This window comes from Talpa occidentalis, unplaced genomic scaffold, assembly GCF_014898055.3.
Source record: "Talpa occidentalis isolate TD23 unplaced genomic scaffold, MPIMG_talOcc4v2.1 talOcc4.3, whole genome shotgun sequence".
In the NCBI taxonomy this organism is placed as follows: domain Eukaryota; kingdom Metazoa; phylum Chordata; class Mammalia; order Eulipotyphla; family Talpidae; genus Talpa; species Talpa occidentalis.
Window position 1 is genome coordinate 93113907 of NW_023603184.1, and position 14457 is coordinate 93128363.

General features: G+C 41.7%; 1 protein-coding gene across 10 annotated transcripts in view; it reads right to left on the reverse strand.

Annotated features, from left to right (window-relative positions):
• Nucleotides 1–14457, reverse strand: part of RBMS1 (RNA binding motif single stranded interacting protein 1) — a 211357-nt gene that overhangs the window by 124277 nt on the left and 72623 nt on the right. For 2 of the 10 annotated variants that reach the window (XM_054699773.1, XM_054699775.1), the window contains exon 1: nucleotides 12524–12767. The exons of 4 other annotated variants lie outside the window; for them this stretch is intronic. In XM_054699773.1, the coding sequence (XP_054555748.1) occupies nucleotides 12524–12661 (138 nt within the window). In that variant the 5' untranslated portion in view covers nucleotides 12662–12767. Of the gene's footprint in view, nucleotides 1–4379; nucleotides 4470–12523; nucleotides 12770–14457 lie in introns of those variants that run through there. 4 more of the 10 variants (XM_054699780.1, XM_054699779.1, XM_054699772.1 and 1 more) reach the window with 3 other exon arrangements.

The following is a 14457-nucleotide window of genomic DNA, read 5'->3' on the forward strand; positions in this document are numbered from 1 at the left end:
CACTAAACCTCAGTGGGTTGAGTATATTTACCTTCTTTTTTCAAAAAGTAACAAATTAGGGCTGGCTCAGACAATGTTCATTCAAATTTTTCTAAGCACAACTTTAATTTCGAAACTTTAACAAAACCTAATCTACTACATACAAATTGCAGTGAACAGAAACTGCTTGAAGAGGATTAATCAACAGTTTTGTATGTCATCTTCTAACAAGGCTAAACACTGAATCACTGCTGAATTTTTCATGTGCAGCTACACCCAGTTAATCTTCAAGAAAGCAGCAAACTATGTAAATCTACTTGAACTGGGGAGATAAGTACTTCATTCATCAAAAGTTAGCAACATTTTACCAAATTCAGCCACATGACTTGTAAAGAAAAAGAAATATACACACAAATATACTAGTATTTAACTCCCATCTAGGAAAAAATTCCCATTAAAAACCAATGGAATGCATTACTTAGCAAATAAAGGGGAAAAAGGCATAGTACTTACCAAATATTAATAAATACTAAAATATACACTATAACTGAGTCAGCTACCTCAAGAAAGCAGTTCCAAAATGGAAACGTGAAGAAAGAAATAGCTAATATAAGTATTCAAAGGAAAAGGGAAATACACACTTTCTACACTTAGAAGCTTTTTTTTCCCTTTCAAAAGGCATTTTTTTCTTTCAGAACACACTAAATTATTTCACACCTACCAAAGTCCTGATACGTGATTTTCATTTGGACTGGGGGTGGGTAGGCTCTATATAATCAGACTGGACTTCCTAAGGAATATCATATCGGAAAGTCACAGTCAACGATAATAGGACACATTCATTTCTCTGAGACTGGAACCAACAATCTTCGTTGAGCTCACTAGGTTATCAACCCCACTCAAAGCGCCTCACTTTGACCTGAGCAGAGCAGGTGGATTTCTAGGGTGCTCACGGCTTGTGATGCAGGAAAATCCTGTTCGTCATCCTAGATGATGCCAGAGATCAGTGCTCCTTGATCACCACGTGGGGCAGGAGGGGCACGAGCACCACCCACCTGGCTTTTAACTGAAACTAACTCTGAAAAAAACTGTACAATCATTCAGTAGTGCAATACCTGGATATCAATGCTACTTTCAAATATCACCATACACCAGCCATATGCTCTACCACATCCTTCACCTCCTGTTTCACCATCTTTCTCTTCCCACCCCACTCCCCCACCCCCAAAATGGAAGGAATCCTGTAAGGTCAGGAATCGACACTGAGCAGGTTTTCTGATCCCATGCAGACTGGGTAAAGGAGGAGTCAGAGTCCTCAGTGGTTTTGCAGGTTTTTATTGGGTTCACCAGGCAGGCAGGGGTGCTGGGGGGCCAGGAGGCTGGCAGGCCTCCCAGCCCCCAGCAGGTCTTCACCTGGGCTCTCCGGCCTTCTCTCAGCTTCTCTTTCGGCTTCTACGGGCGTCCCCATGATGCTGCCCTTAAAAAGCAGTCTTAGCCCAGGTGAATCCCATCTACCTATGCCCACACCCTATTCCAGGTGCTGCCATCAGGCATGCATTCAGGACCACAAGGATCCATCATCTATCCTGATGGTGGGAGGGCAGAAAAGCCTGACATTTTTCCTTACCCTACAAATCCCTACACTGAACTTTTGAGATTATTAGGCCAGTGGGCAGCGAGGTGGGTGAGCTCTCTGATTTCCTGTTGAGATGTGCAGTAAGCAGAATGGCCGGAAGTGTGGTGGCTTTAAGAGTTTGACTGCCAGGATCCAAATCCCGGCTCTGCATTTTAGATCATATACATTGGGCAGGTTTACTTAATCTATGCCTCACTTTTCTCCTTTTTGACTTTTCATTTAAGTACCTCTGGTTCAGATCATATTTGTTCCAGGTGTACATCACTACAAATCAGTATCTGTATACACTACATCAAGTTCACTACAAAAGGTCTACTTCCATCCTTTATCATACAACTGAGCCCTTTGACTCAATTTTCCTACCCTCTTTATGCCTCAGTTGTCTTAACTGTAAAATGGAGACACTATTACCTTCCTCATAGGTAAGGTAACTGAATGAGATAACCCACCTAAAGCACTGAGAATAGGGACAAGCAGACAGTAGGGTGCTCACTGGTGGCTAGCTTTAACTACTGCATATGTATCACACAAGTGTGATTCTGACTCATATTTCTTTCCAATGGTGATTTTATAAGGACTCCTCACATTCCTTTTTCCCCCTCAAATTATCTGAAATCAATTCTAAAAGCTGATGATCTGTTTCTAGATTAAAAGCAAATTGCATTATACACCTAAACTTTGCCTATTCCTTCTTTAAAAAGAACAAACTAATATGAACTGAAAGGTGCAAGCTTACTGTCCCAAAATCTTAGGAAAAGCATTAATTAGACTTCCTGTTTAGACTAAGCCAGGATGAGATCACAAAGTCACTCATGGTAACCAGGTCCCCGAGCTGGAAGTGTGCTTTCACAGTGAATAGCTAAATACTAACAAAAGAAACCTTTGACTCAAATACCACTGGTACCCGGGGTCTTGTGTCTGTATAATGCCTACACATTCATTTCTTTCTTTGCCTATAGAAAAAAGAAAGTCTGTTTGTTTTTCTGATTCAGTCAGCCCTTTTAGTCTCTGAATCTAAGGAGAGCCCAGTGAAAAGAAGAGCATCTTATCAGCGTGCTCCAGACCAGCAGGCTGTCCCCCTGCACACACAAAACCTCCAGCCCCTCACAGCAAAAGGCCTCGCCCTCCAGAGCTTTTTCCCCATTTCAGAGCTAACACCCCGCTGGGTTTTGACAACAAATAAATGAATACACAAGGCCCTGACACAATTAACCATCTTTTCAGGTAGGGTGAGGTGGGTATGGGAGGAGGGGACCTAAGAATATTTATTGTAAATTGACTTCATTTGTGAAGTTGATGTGCATTGCAGCTGAGAGAATTTATTTTAAATGAGGCCACGTGAAGGGAGTTTAGAGATGCCTGCCTTAGCATATCTTCAACCCAGTCACAAATGCAGGTTTTTTTAATTGAAGGGAGGGAACTTTCTTAAGCGAGGTAAAACGTCCACTCACCGCACCACAAGGGCACGCAGATAAGGGTGTGCTCACTGACTTTTCCAGGGGAAGCTAATAGTTTTGGAAAAATAACTTCAGACCACAACACAAGACTTTTAACATCACCACTGTTTGACAAAATCGGCCCTCCTTTCAGATATACTTACACTAGGACATGCCTCCACCAAAAATGACTCTGAGAACAAAAAGAACTAAACATAATCAATAATCTGTGAACACACAGGCGAGCCACCAGGCATCACTGTCATCTGCCCCGGTTTTAATTGAGCCACTCTGCATGGAAGGATATAGTTCTCTTGTATCATTATTGGGATAACAACTTAATTGATTTGTGTCAGTGGCTAAGGATGTAGACAAGAGATTTATTATGGAAGAAAAATATCAGTGCCATCGTGTTTTTGTTTTTTTAACAAGCATCTTGCCTCTGACCTCTAAATCAGTTTAACCTTTTCTAAACAGACCTGCACATTTTTTACATAATTTAAAGCTAAGTTTTATTATTGCTGCTGCTGCTGCTGCTGAAAGCCTCTATGAGATTTATCACAACATGGCTTCAGTAACCTTCTTTTAAAAACAAAGATGAAAAACAAAACAAAAGGCCGCAACTACAAGCTCCCAGCTCCACTCCTTTTCCTGGCAGGGGATTTTAATCTAACCACTAAAGTGCTTTTGGAGTTCAATCTGTTAAAAAATGTATGAAATGGTATTAAAATAGGAAAAGGCATGTATATGACTCAGGCTTATCCAAGTATCTCTGCAACTCGGATGTCACAGGATTTCCCTGTGCTGCTGAAAACTGAAAACCTTGAGAAAGTGACAGTAGAAGTTCCTGTTTCTTTTTTCTTTTAAATATATGTGGAAGGGGGGGCGCGCGCACACACACACACACACACACACACACACACGCACCCCGTCTTCCGGGTTGCCTACGAAGATCTTAGAGAAGATTGTAAGAAACCAGTGTTAGCACTTATCAGCGTTCTCCTCCGCACACAAAGGTTTCAGAAAAAAGCCAAACTTGTTGCAGAGCTGCGCGAAGCCCCCGGCCCGGCGCGCTCGGCGGCCGCCACCTCTCGGGCCCCGGCCCCGGCCCCTTCCTCCACGTCCCCCGCCCAGCCCGGAGTGGGGGCGACGGCATCTCCCCAGCTTGAGGTCACCCGCCCGAGCCGTCCCCGCGGGCCGCCTCCTTTGGAAACAAGGTCACCGCCCAGCCCGGTGCCTCCGAGGAGGCGCGCGGAGTCCGGCCGGGCGCGGCCGCCCTTTGGAGAGCGGGGCCGCCGGCCCCCGCGCGCCCCCGGCCGCCGCCTCACCTGCTTGCGGTAGGGCGTCCTGCAGCTGCTGCTGCCCCCGGGGTTGCCGCTGCTGCTGGGGAAGATCATCGCGGCGGGCGCGGGCGGCGGGCGCGGGCGCCGGGCAGCCTCGCCGGGAGGGGGAGGGCGCAGGGAGGGGGCCGGCCGGGCCGGGGCCGCGGCCGCTCTGGGAACTCCCTCTCGCCGCGCGGCGGCGGCCGGCGGGGGCTGCAGCTCGGGACCGACCTCTCCGGCCTCGACCTCCGGACTCGCCTAAAAGTGCGGCGCGACGGCGGCGGGCGAGACTCGGGCAGCTCCGGCAGCCGCCGCCCAGCGTGCCATGGACGGAGTTCGCGCGCGGAGCTGGCGGCGCCGCGGACTCTCGGGGCGGCAGCGGAGGAGCAGCGCCGCCGCGTCCCACCTCCCGCGGCCTCAACCACCGCCCCGAGAGCGCGCCGGCCGGGGGCGGGGAGGCGGCCGCGCACCGCCTCGCGCCGCGCCCAGGCCCACCCGCGCCTCCCCGCCCGCCCGCCGGGCGCCGCGCCCGCAGCCCCGCCGGCCCGCCGGCCCCTGCACGCTCCCTCCCGGACTCGGGGCCGGGGCCCGGGCCGCGCGGTCCGGGGTGCCGCCGGCGCCCCCGCTCTGGTGCAATGGTTGGGTCTGGCTCCCCGCATGCCGCACATTCCTTGGAGTAGCCAGCCCCCCCGCTTCTTTTTTTTTCCCCCTCGGCACTCTGCCTAATCGCCAGCGGGAGTTTGCACCCCTGCACGAACCCCTTTTAAGGGCATCGCTTCGGGGATCACCCTGACACCTGGGTAGGGAGCCTACTGGACACCGGGTCCTCTTTTTTCTTTCATCTTCCCAAACTGTCCACCCCCCCCCCGACTTTCTCCCGGAGAAAGTGCGAGCAAGCACTCCCACTACAACGAACAAAACCAGCCCTCCATCAAACCCCCACGAAGCCGTACCCCCACCACCACCACCCCTCCCCCGCATTTCGCACACTAAAATTCTAGCAGAGAACGCACTCCGCTCCCCACCGCCCTCACCGCAAATATGCGCACGGTGAAGTTCCGTACTTCACTCCTATGCCAGAGTTTGCAAGCTTTCCTTCAAGATGACTACATCAAATAGCGAAAATCATTTCAAGTCTTCGGGGTGAGGAGCCTTCCTGAAAACTGGAATAGTAGAGTCCTACATATTTATTATTAGATGCGACCCAAATGTTTTCTATTGAAGGGACACATTAAAAAAAAAAAAAAGGGGACAAAGGGAGGAGGTAATTTCCTTTGTTTCCCGGTTGAAATTCTCAAAGGCATGAAGCTGCTGCCCCTTTCCAGTCACCACTGAGTTGGTGTGTCAAGCCTTGACCCTGGGCCAGGCAGAAGGCCTCTGCAGCAAGTCCTCTGGCAGGCAGAGCCCTTCTTCCCTAGGTAGGCCGCGGCACAGGCTTGCCATCTCTCGAGTTGACCTGTTCAACCCTAAGTATTAACGGGGTAATAACACCTTGGTCAACTTTACAGACTTCTTCCTTGGCCTCTTCACACCTGCCTGGAAAATGATAATGAAAAATCCAAACTTGCCTGAGAAGTGAAGACACTCCTCTTCTGGTTGCCATAAGGAAAACAAAGTAACCCCTGTGGAAATCTAGTCTCGGAGCAAAGCTGCAGCTATTCAAGGGTTTTTCCAGCAGCAAAGAGCTAAAAGTACCCATTCTCCTTATTTGTTGGTAACTATATTCCAAGGTACTCCTTGGAGCAAAAGTGATGAGAATGATCAAGTGTCGCCTAATTAAAAACAATCAAATACACAAAGTTCACACATAACTCCTAATTCTTTTCATCAAAAAAATTAAAGGAAGCGGCAGCAAAGAAACTTGTTCTGGGCACAGTAGTAGACACAGTACTGGGGCAAGTAAGAACTTGCTAGATAAAATTCACAGTAACATAGCTGAGCTCTAGTAAACCAGAACAACTGACAGTTGCATGCTAATAGGTATGATAGAATAACTTCCTGCTAACTCCACACACTTAGAATTGTTTCAGCTGCCCATTTGCAACATCCTCTCACTAGTACCCTTATTGCAAGTTATCAACCAGGACTAAAAAAAAAAAAAGTTTTAGGTAGTACTGCTCAAGTCACAGGTGCCTTTTCCTGAGAATTCAATGTCTGAGAACCGAGCAGTTTAGACCTGTCATCTATGGAAAAAATTCCATGTACAACCCTCAGTTGTCATGACTGGTCTCTTAGGAAACCACAACCTAAACCACAAAAGAACAGCATAGATTAATTTTTCTTTGGCTCTCCTATAAGCTCAGGATACTTTGAAATGTTGTGCTGTTATTCTACAATGCTGAGTCTTGATTTACAATCAAGTCTGGAATGACATCAACTTGGGATAAGTTTTTAAACAATAATAGAATTTATTTTACAACACTAAAAGTATGCTAAATACTAAAAATATCATGAGAATACTGAAAATATTGAAAGGACTACCTTAAAGAATAAAAATAAATCTAAAGAAGTGTGGTTTATTCTATCATAATTAATAAAAGGGGCAAACATAAGGCATATAGATTTTAAATACAATGTCTACCAGTTAGAGTTCCAAAGTTCCAGATTTAGCTAGATGCCACTCTTAAGTAAAGCATTATAAAGAAAGGAGACAGACATCTTCCACCCTTGAAGAATATAAAATACAGCAAAAAGTCACTAAAGCCTAAATGATTTCAACATAAAAGAAATAACAGAAATATGAAGCCATGTGTGCATGTATAATTAATCGTAGATATTCAGAAGTGCTTAATTGTATGAGTGATTAGAGAGCTCTCAGTAAGGTACCTGAGAAAGTTTATTAACCATTGTCCTTAATATATGTAAGGACAGAAAGTAAAGAAACATTTTAAGAAACTTCAAATTATCATGGTAAGAATAAGGACTTTGTAGTCTACTCTTGAGAAGCTCATCCTATTTAAAGGGAAACTGAGACTTTGCTGCCTAAACTGTCCTACAACAGCCTCCTCCCAACTCAGCTGGAGGGTAAAGTTGTGGGAGTTGGATCCAAGGTTAGTCAATCCTCAGATGGGGCAGCGACCTATAACATGATAGGGAATAAAAAAAAGAAGAGAGCCAATCATATTCTCACCCTTGGGAATTTGATTCAGAAAACTCCAAGAGCTGAACGAGTTAGGAAAGGGACAGAAACAGCAAGCGTGCCAGGGGGTAGAGTTGAGGCCACAACAAGCCAAAACTATATGCAAGCCAAAGTTATGAGGAAGCAGAAACTATGAGTAAACAGGAAGTTGACTGGCAGCAAGCAGAGTAGAACAGATGCTAGGGGCTGGTGAGCACTTGGCCATGAAATGATGGAGCAATCAGCAGTCCCTAAGAGCTGCTTCAGCTCTCAAACCTACAATAGCCCCTCCAAAGGTAGACTTCACCACCACCACCCTACCCCCACCCTTCTTCAGATAGCTTAAGTGAATGTGGACTTTGCAATACAGACTACAAAATTTAAAAGGCAGAAAGAAAAAAAAACACAAAAAACCTGGCTCCACATTTCAGCTTCCAATTGCTTCCCAATTTCCATATTCCCATGGCTTCCCAAAAAGCCCCATGACTTTGGGCAAGTTAGTTAACCTCTGAGTCCCAATCTCCTCATAGACTTTAAGTGTACCTATACAGTACACCAACAAAGTGCCAAACTCAACAAATACCAGTTATTATTATAGTTTTTCCAGATTTTAGAGCAGTGCTTTATAGATTTAAATAGGTATACTTTGTAAATAACTGATGTTTAGTAAGTCTGGATGTCCATCAAAGAGCTGAAACAAGGCAATAGTAGGGACTGACATTAAGAAGAGCAAAATTAGTTAAGGGAGGTTGCTTTTGTGGTAAATGTTGAATGAACAAATGAACATGCTTTCTAACACTGTGGATACTATAGATTTAATTTTTTTTAAGCCCGGCAAAGGTTTGTTTCCCCACAAAATGGCTTTGTCCCATTTCCTTTAGAAGTTATGTGTTGACCCAGGGAAATTTCTGTATGATGGACACAATATGGTTAGTATTAGTGACCACAGGAGGAGTATAGGGATGATGAATAAGGATGAGTCAAGCAGAAATCTACAATCTTATAGAGATAAGACTCAGCTTATAAGAATGTGCATAAATGGACTTTGAGACTGAATTTAGATGTGTTCCATAGAAACCATCTGAAAACAAGACTTTCATTTTTAAACCTTTCACATCCGATTTCACTTTTAGACTGTCTTTTGACTGGAAGGTTTATTAGGCAATATGCACAGATTAAAGAGAAAAAGTTAAGATTGACTCACCCACAGAGCTAGTAAGCAAATGCTAAAATCTAGACCTAGCTAGGGCTAAAAACTTTGTCCTGTGCTTTTTAAACTATAATCTTCATCTCCAAAAAGCCTTATAAATAATGCTTGGAGTCCCAGATGAGTATTTGTAACCTCTCCAGCATCCAAGTTGCTGTACACTAATAATGCAAAGCATTAAGTGATAAGTGCCAGCCAAGTGGTCTAGACAATTACATGCTGTGGAGGAAGAAGAGATCGATACAGGATACAATAAGGGCATGGGAAGCTCAGCTGTATAAATGTTTTGTTTGAGGGGCATTCAGAATAAAGCCTTATATAGATGACCAGAAAAACAACTCAAGATAAGAGGGCAGGTATGAGAGAAGATGTAGATCTGGGGTGATTACTCCTGAAATCATCACTAATCAATGGACTTCCTGAAGGGAGTAGATAACGAAGAGTCAAAAGGCTACTGGACTCCCTTCTCCTGCTCCCTCATCCCCACCACCACCACACACAGTTCTAACACACACTGGAGAAGAGAGAAGCCTTTCAATGAATATACTACAAAGAGGAAGCTAAGTTTTGGAAGAATAAAAAAAAAAAAAGAGGGCTGAGAAGATGTCCAATGAGATAAGAATAGGACACCTCTATCAACAAAAGAACAGACCTAAAGCAGGTTCCACTCCTCTGTTACTGCTATGGCACCTTTTCTTTTTATTTAGGTCACATTGAAAATACAGAAAGGAATTAAGAGGAAAAACTCATTCAGCACTATTTCAAAAGACAGATTTAATGAATAAAATAGAACCACACAGTACTGGTTAGTGTAAGCAGTTCACACTAAAAAATTGTTTACATTTGAGAATCTGTATGTTTAAAAGCTCACAAAAGGCCTCCCTGGTGGTGGAGGTGGTTGAGAGCAGCACTGTGAAGCTGTGAAGCCTCTGGATCCCGGCCGGCCAGGGAGATGCCCACATGTTGCACAGCCCTTTCCTGCCTCACCCACTGCTCCTTTCAGCAGTGTATTTCAGTCAGTCTGCCTGTTCTGTTCCCAGCTCTGTCTCTGGTGAATCCTCTCACCCTCCCGCACATCTGGCATGTACCCCGGTTCTTGTATGCATAAATAAAATAAATCTTTAAAAAAAATAAAATAAAATAAAAGCTCACAAAACCTCTGTCTCCAAGCCAAAAAAAAAAAAAAAAAAAAAGGAGAAAAAATATATGAAATCAGCAGATTCTTTAAGTTTCTCTTCCTTCCTAGTGCAAAATAGAATTGATAAAATACCCTATTTCTAATATAGCAGCGATATTTTCTATTATTTGGTATTTTGCCTTTAAAAAATCTACGATTCTTATTCTAGACTTAAAGACTCCCTAGAAACATATAAAATTGCATGTATATAAAAAAGAAACCACTATAATAAAATAAAACTATAGCTATAATCCTAGAAGGTATATAGGACAACATAAACATAGACAGATTCCTATGAGTCTTACCAGAAGCAATATTCTGATGATTCTTAAATCTATCCTGGTGAACAAAACAGAAGAAACGGGCTTTGCCCACTGCTGCTTCTCTGCATGAACAAATAAATAATAGCTGTCATTTACTAAGCAACTAGTACATGCCAGTTACTTTCTTAAAATGTTCTCCCTCTCTCTCTCTCTCTCTCTCTCTCTCTCTCATACACACACACACACACACACACACGAGAGAGAGCGGAAAGAGAGAGAGAGAGAGAGAGAGAGAGAGAGAGAGAGAGAGAGAGAGAGAGAAAGAGAGAGAGAGAGAAATGGTTATCCCATTTTACTGAAAACGGGCTCAGAGTTAAGTCACTTCTCCAAGACCACAGTCTAACACATAATGGACTCAGGTTTCTCTGATTCCAAATATCCTGTGCCTTCAATGATACTAACAATGGTTATCATTACTATTAACTACAAATCAAGTCCAAATCCCATAGGGGAAAATTGAAGAGTCCAGGCCTGGGTGTGCCTCTTGGCTTCACCAATTACCATCTATGTGACCTAGGACAAATCATTTCAAATCATATGGAATTACATTGAATTTCCATTGAACTGAATATGAAGAAAACATTAGAAAATAGAGTTAATAATTATGTTCTGTTCCAACCTAGTTCCTAAATCTCATTTAACTGATGGTTGTTGCCAATGTGTAAGTAAAAGTAACTCTTCTTTTATACCCAATTCTATTTTTCTGGGATAGAGTTGAGAGACTCTCAGATCTATCTTCCAGAAGCTAGTGGTGACTAGGTCAAAGGTATTTCCAAATCCTGAGCTGGAATTAAATACATATTTTTGCTCAAATAATAACAGGAAACCGTAAGTAGAGATGAGCTTCACTGTGGGATTCATAGATGCAGACAGATCAACTAAAACCCTAATCATCATGTGGATATTCCTCTCAATGGTGAAACATCCTCCAAATTAGCAACAAATAATCTACACTAACCAAAATTGGATATAACCTATGTATAAATTAGTTATTGCCCTGATTTTACAAAATAGTTAATAAAATCCAGTTTACTCAATTTCTGGCATAAGGACTCTCTATAATTTGAATTTCTTTTCATAAATTTTTCTATAAAATGGGTACTGGGTGCTTATTTTCAAAAAAAATCAGGGGTGGGGGAGATTTATTAATTAAGAAGTCAAGATTTTTGTTTTGGTTTGTACTACCATGAATTTGTATCTATAGATCAAATTCTATTACAAAATAAAGGACAGTCAACATTTGGGAAAGAAGGACAAAGAGAAGTTCCATTTTTCATTCATTGTGGATTACTGTTTTCTTAAATTACCTGGATGGATGCCTCAATTCTCTATATTCTTTGCCTGTGGAAGTCTAGTATTGGAGCTGTTAATCTCCATTTCTATTGCAAGCCTATAAAAAAATAAGTGCTTATTTTCAGAATACTTCAAGATAATTCTTTGAATTATCCATGAGCTATAGTAAAATTTACCAATGATGAAAAAAATAGTATTAGATAATTTTTGAAATTACAGTTTACTTAAAGAGATGGAAGTAACATAATCATCTGTTGTGGAAAAGCTATGGGTAAAGAATAAGAGCTGGACTAGGAAGGGAGGGGCTGATGTGTTGCAGAAGTAGCTAATCACATCCACTACTTGTTACATAACCTGGGAAGAGACTGAAAGTACTTCGGAAATCAAAAGATTTTGTGAATAACAAGAGCCTAGACCCTTCCCTCTTTGTGAACAACAACAAAAAAATCAAACCTAGACTACCATCTCCTTCCCATGAATAGAAATAATTGAATGACAGCTTTGACAGTAAGTAGAGAAAATAACTGTACCTGGACAAACAAAAACCCTCATAAAGGCTAACAATAAAAGGTTATCATAAGACATCCCTAAATGTCTAGGGACATAATTTCTATTCAAAACCTGAAATCCAAAGCACATACTGGGTTTTAAAGCATCCAAAACACAGAAGGAAAAAAAAAACAAACTATAAATGTTTCTTTTCTCTTCAATTGCTAAGATTACTGTAAAATTCAGTTTATTTTACCTAAGAGGAGAAGACAGAATAACTAATGACATTCCTTAAATGGGGATGCTAACAAGTTTTTCATTCTCCATTGAATTATAAACAAGAAAATATAGAATTAGAAATGCAATTCTTTTCAGTTGATCTGTGTGAAGGCAAACTTTCCAGCACTATAATTTTTACCTAAGAATATTGGAATGGAATACACAGGAGCATATTTTAAAAATCCCCCACTCTAAGTATCTTTAAGAATGACTAGTTCTGGGTAATCCAATACACTTAACACATGGGACAAACTGATGACAGACCTGTGGCAAATTGATATTCCCCAAGCGAAGAGAAGGCGAATGAGGAAATTCTGATGTTGTCATGACAACATGACTGATCATGACATCAGCAATTCCTAATTCCAAATTATAAGAACACTCCCAGAATGCCGACAACATATTAAACAGATCCTCCCAGAACCACCCTCCCTTCACCTCGCAATCTAATATTTAATCTCGTGGCAAATGTGATGATGTTTCAACCAAAGGATTATTAAGCGTTAAATCCTGTTAAACTCTTTTAAATTAGAGAATGTACCAGAAGGGTGAAATAGATAGCTTCTAAAGATTTTTTTTTGACATATTATATATAGTCACACATAAAGACAGAATCAATGTATACAAATGTTGCAATTTACAAAATACTTTTTTAAACATTATCACATTAAAGTTTCAGAAAAGGACAGGAAGGCAGGCATTCCTCATGCCCACATTTTTCAAACAGGTGAGATCACTTCAGGTAGGTTAAACAATTTACCCTAAGACAGGAAGCCTGGATAAATACAATCTCAGGTTTAGAAAGGATTATTAAAGGCCTGTCCCTAGGCCTGGCATATAAAAACCATTCAATACATATTTCAATACTGGAGCAAATGTTGCTATCTCTTCTTGCACACCATAACAAATAGTAAGTCCATCCCATCTATCCACATTCAGTCATATCTATTAGGAATGGCCTCCAAATCTGAACCTATCCATCATCGTTCTACCCCAGAATTACAGTCTCTGTCTTTTAGTATATTTGTATAGTGCTTTTCTCTGCATTCTACATTGCCTGGCCCATAAAAGTGAGGCCTGAGTCATCTTATTTTGAGCTTTAACAATCTTGTAGATTGCTTATACGGTTTGTAAATCTCTAATGAGCTACTTAACCCACTGCCCTATACATAGTCAGTTTTGTTGGAGGCATGAATGGATGAAGCAAGCTGGTTTTCTTTTACACACCTCACAAATGGCAGGAATGATAACTTTCACCCTCTCTTCAAAACCATGTTGTTCTGTAGTTAGAAAGACCTTAATGTCAGAAATGGTATGATTAATCTTAAAGAATACACTTTAGAGTTTATATTAAACACAGTGAATCTGCATCTTCATCCTTAGATCAGCTGGGCTCACACATGTTGTCTTTTGCATTTGTATGTGACTTACTAAGGAAATGGGATTTCACAAAATGGTTTCTCCTGATCTCAACTGTGAGAATAAATCTTATTTTACTTTTTGGGGAAAAGAGACTGATCTTCTCTTGAATAAGTCTCATAACTTTTGATACAAACTGTATGTCATGCAATCTATTATAAGATACTTGAAAATTATTGAGATGTTAGTATTTTTAAAAAATGGACAACAGTAATTATAAGAGATCAGACATTTTAAGATGCATTTTGATTTCAGAGATGTGCAATGTGAGAGAGGTGAGTCATAGAATCTGTGAAGTTTGGAATACAGGCGAATGAACACAAGGCATGCATTTGTACACATATATTATTTTTATTCATGGCCCATGCACAGGAAATATATTTTTTCAAACACTTATTTTTAACCTTTCTGACAACACAGGGCTACTAAGTGATTATAAGTAAATGAGAAACATGATCGGTTTTTCCAGAAAGATCTGTTTTACAAATAGTGGGCACAGGCTCAAAGAGTCAGAGTGAAAAACTTCTGCCCTAATCTTACAAAAGAACAAGCTGAGTTGTCTGCTTTCCTCCTCAGCCTCCTGTGCACATCAAGTCACATCAAGCCACACCCATCATGTTTCAGACGCACAGTGCATTTCTACAGTAAGCAAGGTTAAAGGGATATGAGCCTAAGTCTGTAGATATTTATCAGACTTTTCCACTGCATGTATAGTGCTTGAAAGCGCTGCTGTTAGTGCTTGAAAGTTGTCACTTACACACATAACTTGAGAATATTAT